The 6,870-nt window shown below is 57.9% G+C and overlaps 1 protein-coding gene across 1 annotated transcript; it reads right to left on the reverse strand.

Moving 5' to 3' along the window:
• Positions 1–3,120: 3,120 nt before the first annotated feature.
• On the reverse strand, positions 3,121–6,072 carry WNT1 (Wnt family member 1; the record flags this gene model as incomplete). Its single annotated transcript, XM_080659668.1, has 4 exons — positions 3,121–3,609; positions 4,101–4,366; positions 4,984–5,237; positions 5,969–6,072. The coding sequence occupies 4 exons, from the start codon at positions 6,070–6,072 to the stop codon at positions 3,121–3,123; spliced, it is 1,113 nt and encodes a 370-aa protein (XP_080515794.1).
• Positions 6,073–6,870: the final 798 nt, after the last annotated feature.

The raw sequence follows: 6,870 nt of genomic DNA on the forward strand, positions 1-6,870 counted from the left end.
GTGGGTGGGAGGATAGCCTGCATGGATGGGGCAGGGCTGAGGCATCAGGCCCGTTCCTGATAGTACTCTCCTATGCAACCCCCCTGAGCTGCTCTGGGCCCTGAGACTGCAGCGAGGCCTCTCTCCAGGCACAGTTGTTTTTCTCCCCAGGATTTACCTGCTCAAGTTTTGCCTGAGGATGGCATAGATGCTCATAATCACAAAATAATTACTTCATATGATGTAGTGCTTTGCAGATCTTATAGCCCCTTCGCTTGTTTTTTCCCCTTTTTATTAGTGTATGCCCCCTTGAGAACTAGTCCTCATTCTGCACTTCCCTACCTCCTCTTCAAAGTCCCAGCTCCAGCAAGAGAAGGGCTTCCATGCTGAGGACTTAAGTGTAGGAGTCTGTCCTTAAACTTCACACATGTGCAGAGGGTATTGAACTTCCCCGAGCCTCCATTGTACTCCCCCCATTACACTATGTATGTTGGTGTGCTTGACTCCCCAGCTGGACTGTGAACTTTCCAAGCAGGCGCTATGGCTGTATCCCCAGCATTGGGCATATGCCTGGCACAGAAGAGGTGTCAGCAAGTGTTCAAATGACCGGAGCTTTCATGCACATGATCTCCTCTGAACCTCATCACCTTCCTGAAGAAGTCTAAGTACCCATAACCATCCCTATTTAATAGCTAAGGCAACCAAGGCTGGGAAAAAAACCAAAAGATTTGTTGAAAAGTTAGTTCAGGTCAGAACAGGATTCATTGCTTTCTCTTGCTCTTCTTCCAGCTCCTATGTGTCAACTCAGCCCAAAGCCTTCCAGCATCTGGGCCTAAAGCAGATACTGATCTAGCTCTTGGAGTCAGGAGTTAGGTGAGAGTGGTTGGGGCCAGCTCCCAACCCTTCTATTCTCCACCCTGCTGCTTCTCCCCAACTCTGGCATTGTCCACCAGGGGCATAAGCCCCCCTCCTGCCTCTGGCAGCCCATTAACTTCTTGCTTTAGAAGCTGAGGGATCTAATAGCTTCTCTGCAGGGGGTTCTTTCCTGGAAATCCAAGGCTTGTCAGGTGCCTCCTACCCCAGATCAATAATATTCCTCCCCCTGACTGCCCATCAGAGCTGAGCTAGTGCTAGCTTGGCGGATGAAGAGAAAGGGAAAGGGGTGGCATTGCAACATTGAGCAGCTCCTGGCTCCACTCCTCTACCCCCACACATCCCAAAGGCCAACAGGGTCAGAGTTCACACACCCAGGGAGAGGTGGGAGGCACCAACCACAGCAAGAGTCCTGGGGAGAGGGGGAAATTCTCCATTTGGCTGGGATCAGTTGTTGCCCTTGTGGGGGTGGGGGGTGGGGAGTGGAGAGCTTCATAGCTCCCCCTGCCTTTTGAGTCCTCCCCTGGGGGGAAGTGTTAGGATTAGGGACAGGTATTAGAGTTAAGGACGGGGTTAGTGTTTGAAGTTAGGGTTAAGGTTAAGGTTACACTTAGACCTAGGCATGGGGAGAGGATTAGTTAGAGACAGGTTTAGGGCTGTGGGCAGGATTAGTACTTCCGCCAGCCAACTCGGGAATGCACGCACAGAGGTGTCAGTGTTGTTAGGAACAGACTCCTCAATGGGCTCTTTATGGGAATAGTTAGCTTCATGGTTTGGTTATGGGCCACACTTGGGTTTCCTTTTGGTTACGTTGTTGTAAGTCCTCACTGCCCACTGCCTGACCACAGCTGAAGCAGATAGGCTTCGGGGACCAATAGCTCCACACCAGAGGCAGCAGCACCCTTTCTTGGGTGTCTCTTTCTTTGGTTTCTTTTCAGAACGCAGTCATGGCTATCACTCAATTGTAGCTATTCTCACACCGACTGTTCCAGCTAGGAAATGCAGGCTCAGAGTTTGTTCCCATTTAGCAAGGGAAGAAACTGAGGCAGTCATGCACTTATCCAGTATCACACATCCAATATCACACAGCCAGTTGGTGTTTGAATAAGAAAAAGAAACTTGCAGGATCTTTGGGCTTCTGACCAGGTTCTTCTGGAGACCTGGATCCCCAGTGCCCTCATTAGGGTCAACCAAGGGTCAGAATTTCAGGGTCCTTTTGCAGGGCCAGACAACCAGTCCCCCAACATTGTATCCTATTTGTTTAAGAGAGGTAAACAATGGTGTGTTCTGGATTCAAGGAAAAGCTACCGAGTCATTGATAAAAATAGAGATTTTTATTCTGCAGAGGAAGATAGATACTATATCGGTGGGGGCGAGGAGCCACTAATAGCTACAGTGGAAGGAAATGCTGATTCCAGTAGGCAAAGGCATCTTTGAAAAATTGGGGAGAGGAGAAGAGGGATCAGAAAAGGCTGAAGGACAAAAGAAGAGAAGAGTGGAGAGGGATTTGGTTGGGGGTGAAAGTGGTCTCTGCAAACCAGGCTGGAACCCAGCACAATAAATAGTTTTATTTACAACAACCAAACTCGTGGCTTTGTATCCACGTTTCAGTGCAAATTATTTACACACTGATGAGGAGGCAGGACAGGAAAGTGTAGGAGGTGGCTGAGGGAGGCATGGCTCACAGCTGTTCAATGGCTCCATGACTGGGGCTGGAAGAATGGGGGTGTTTCTGCTGGGTCCCCCAACTTCATTTTCCATATCACCACAGCTGCAGCTGCCCTTTCACCCTGGCACCCTTGCTTCAGCTGTAGGTGGGGAGGAGAAAGGCCCTGATGCCATGTATGTGTTCAGGGTCTGCACCCTTGGCAGGGGCGTGTAGGCATTGGGAGAAAACGGAGTTAAAATGGGAGGGAGAGAGGCAGGGAGGTCGGCGGCGTGGTATCCGTCTGGAGCTGACTCGCCATGGGGGAGGGGACGAATCCTTCTCTCACCTCCTAGCCAAGCAGGGGGGCAGTGCAATGGGGTCTCCCGCGGAGAGGGAGGGAGGTAGGTGAGGGCAGGTCCATCAGGATGGCAAGAAGGTTCCTACCGCCCCAGGCAAGTGGTTTCAGGAGTCCCCAGGTGGGAGGAGGATACGTAAGAATCGCGGGGATGTGGATGGACAGACTGGGTGAGTGCGTATCAGGGTCTTAGGTGCCAGAGAATCTGCCGTGGGGGGGGCGCGGCTTGAGGAGAATGCTCCTGGGGGCGAGTCCAGGCAGCGAGTCACAGACACTCGTGCAGGACGCGCGTGTGCGTGCAGTTGCGGCAGCTGACGTGGCAGCACCAGTGGAAGGTGCAGTTGCAGCGCTCAGTGACGCGCTGCGTGCGTGTGCGGTGGCCCCGGCCACAGCAGAGCAGCTCACAGCCGTCCAGCGCGGGCGACGAGCTATTGCAGGCGCGCCCCGCAGTGCCCGCTGTACCCAAGCGTCCGCTGTACGTGCAGAAGTTGGGCGATTTCTCGAAATAGACGAGGTCATGGGGTGAAGGCGGCTTGTGCGCAGGGTCTTCCGGCTCCAGGCGGAGCAGTTCCGCCCGCGAGGCACGGTTGCTGCCTCGGTTGCCATAGAGGACACGCGAGGCGCCGTCGAAGCGGTCGCGCAGCACGTCACCCACGGCGCGCAGCGTGGGCAGTCGCATCCAGCACGTGCGCACCGTGCACGAGCCGGACATCCCGTGGCACTTGCACTCCTGGCGCATCTCGGAGAACACGGTCTGGAGGAAAGAGAGAAAAAAGGCTGTCCCAGGGCACTGCCGGAGCCAGAGCCACCATCCCCATAACAGCCTCCTCCCGGGCGCCGCTGGGGCCTCAGCACAGGGCCCGGCCTAGCCGTGCCCTGGGGAAGGGAGGCAGGAAACGTCCCGCCGAGATTTGGATATCACGCTGTCTTGGCCTTTCAGCCTTATTTTTTGAATCTGGAAATGGAGGGGGCAGTAGGCAATTTCTATGGGTTACATGACTTCTAACCTCTTCGGTTATACCTGCCTCGGCCCCAGGCCACTTAACCCTTTGCCTCCTGCCACTTAACCCTTCCATTCTCAGGCTTCCTTCCAAGCCGCCCGTCCCCTCAGGATGCTCTCCCCTGGTTCTCTACCCTAAGTCCTGGCCTTATCACCAACCGTTACTTCCCAAGCAGGAGATTGGTCCCTGCGCAGATAGATCCCTGCCACTCCGCTTCGGTGCGGAGCTCCTCAAGCCTGCTCACCGTTCGGCCCGCCTCGTTGTTGTGAAGGTTCATGAGGAAGCGCAGGTCCCGCCCCTTCTCCCCGGAATCCACAAACTCCCGGCCGAAGAGGCGACCGAAGTCGATGTTGTCGCTGCAGCCTCCCCAGTGCCAATCGGGGCCCCCGGGGCCGCGTCGCCGATAGTCACACGTGCAGGACTCTATGGAGCCCTCGGAGCAGGAGCGAGCCACCGAGTGGGTAACCCCAGCAGAGGTGATAGCGAAGATAAATGCTGTTTCCCGACAGCCTGTGGGGGAAGGGGTCAGGGATCAGCGAAGAGCCACGCAGTGTGCGGCCAGCACCCTCAGTGGAGGGCTCGGGACCCTTGAGTCCTCCGCCCCGCCTGCGCCCGTGGAGTCCAGGCAGTGGGCTGTGTTGGGAAGCTGGTCTCATAGGGAAAGCACGTGCGTGGGCACGCAACCACGTCCACAGTTGTAATCACGCGTTAGAGACTCAGCGCGCATTTTGGCTCCTCAGTGGAAGTGGGGCAACCCCAGAAAGAAAAGAAAAGAAAAGAAAAAAACGAAGAAAGGGGAGCGGAAGAACTCTGCACCGCCAAGACCTCTGTGCAGCCCAAACTCGGCCCACGTCGGCGAAGCAAGCTTTGCTGGGCTGGAGGCAAGACACAACCCTACCTGAGGCAGTGGCTCCGAAAAGTTAAGCTTCGTGTCCGAGGTGTACGGCTTGAAAGCGTCTGGTAGGCTGAGTTTGGTCCAGAGCTAGCGCTGAGCATAAAGCTCCTGGCCAGTTGATTGTGTGACCCTGCAGGAGCCTCGGACATCTTCCCTGCATTCGCCCACCCATGCCCTGTGGGTGACCCCGAGTTCCCCTTGTCCCGGAGGCGTCGCCTTCCTGGGTACCCACCTCGGTTGACGATCTTGCCGAAGAGGTGGGGCCCCGAAGCTGTGGGACAGTTCCAGCGGCGGTTCCGGAACTGCCACTTGCACTCTCGCACAGCGCTCTGCAGCCCCCCACTCACACTATGCAGGATCCCTGGGTTCTGGCGGATCAGCCGCCGCTGTTTGCGGCTCAGCAGCTGCAGACTGGGCTCCAGCACCAGCTGCAGACTCTTGGAGTCGGTCAGTAGGTTCGTGGAGGAGGCTACGTTCACGATGCCCCTGGTGAGACGCATGATAGCTCAGGCTCTGGAAGGGGGACCTTTACCCTAACCAAAAAGGTCGTGCCCACCCTGCTGTGTTTCTGGAGCTATTTGCCTGGAAAGAGCGGCGGGAGATCAATAACAAGGTAATGACTCTGCTCTCCTGGGCTCGCTAGATGGAAAGGACTGGTCGTCCAGACTTTTGTGAGACCAAGAGTTCTAGGGGTGCTAGGGGCCCTGGGTGTGGAGACTGGACAGGGGAAGAAGCATAGGGAACCCGGAAAATAGATGTCCACCTTGGCTCTCAGAGCATGTTCCAGGCAGCCTGGTGAAGAAGTCCTGGCCTGCAATCCATGCCCACCCAAGGCGTGAAATGCTTAGGAGTCCCACCCTCTTCTTGTCTCCTTTCTAAGCACGCCTGGCCTTTCACTTCCTGAAGCAGGGAAACCTGTGGTGTGGCTACCACCGTAAGCCTGGGTTTGGGGCTCATGGAAGAAGGGCGGTGCTAGAAGGGAGTGGGCTCGCATCTGGAGTATCGTGGACTGCCGTGGCCGCACCATTCACCCCACTTCAGCAGAGCTTGATTTTCTGGAGCAACTCCGCTCCAGAGCGCCCCTCGGTGTCTCGTAGGGAAGTCCGAGCGCTGGAGGGAGCCTGTCTGCGGACCGATCCCAGAGCGTGGGAGCTGGATAGGGCTGGCCCCTGGCTCTGCGCCCCAGACAAGTGGCGACCCCGCACCAGCTCACTTACCACCATCGGCCACTGCTGTTGGCGGCCAGAGCTGCAGGCAGAGCGGCCAGCGCCAGCAGCAGTGTAGCAGAAACCCAGCCGGGCAGCAGCGCCCAGTGCCCCATGGCCTGCCTGGCCTTGCCCGCTCTGTGTTGCAGTTGGGGCGGCTTTGGCTGCTGCCCGCGACGGTGGGACGGGATGCGGCGGTGGCGGCAGTGGTGAGAGTTCGCAGTCTGGTTCTAACAGCCCTGGGGGCGGGCGGCGGGCAGCATGGCTCGCGGTCCCAGCTGGTGGGCTGAGGCAGCCACGGTGGGGCGGGCGGCACCGCCTCTTATAGTTGCGGCACTGGCTGAAGTGACGATAGGAGGCTGCTCCGCCGGGCGCACTGTGGCACCAGGGCGCACTGGTCAGGGGCACGCACAGACAATGGGCAGCGAGCGGGGCCTTGGCTCCCGCCCGTCTGAGACCAACGCTGAAGGGCTGGCCGTCGGGGCTCACCCCCGCCCCCTGCCCGGTGGCTCCCGCCTCCGGGCCTGCACTGGCCGTCGACCCCTCCCCTTAGGGCGCCCTCCCACGCGCGCCCGCCCGCCTGCCTCTCTCCGGTTGGCGTCGGGAGCCCGTCGGGGGCCAGTGTCCGCCAGGGGGCGCAGCGACAATGTGCTCTCTGGATTTTCCGTGAGAATCCACCGAACCCAGCTGCTTTGCCGCCTGCCCTGGGGCTGTCCCCTCGACGTCACCCCAGGCTTCGCGGGTGTCCCCTCTCTCCCCCATCCTAAGTGGAGGAAGGAAAGCTGTGGTTCTGGGCAGCGACTCTGGGGAGACGCCTTCCCTCCCAGGAACCCCCGATGGCTGGGTAGGGAAGGAAAAGGGGGAGACTGGGAGTGGAGGTGGGGCTGTGGTCAGGGAAATCCCCGGTGGTGGGT

This window comes from Plecotus auritus (genome assembly GCF_963455305.1).
Source record: "Plecotus auritus genome assembly, chromosome: 3".
Taxonomy (NCBI): Eukaryota; Metazoa; Chordata; class Mammalia; order Chiroptera; family Vespertilionidae; genus Plecotus; species Plecotus auritus.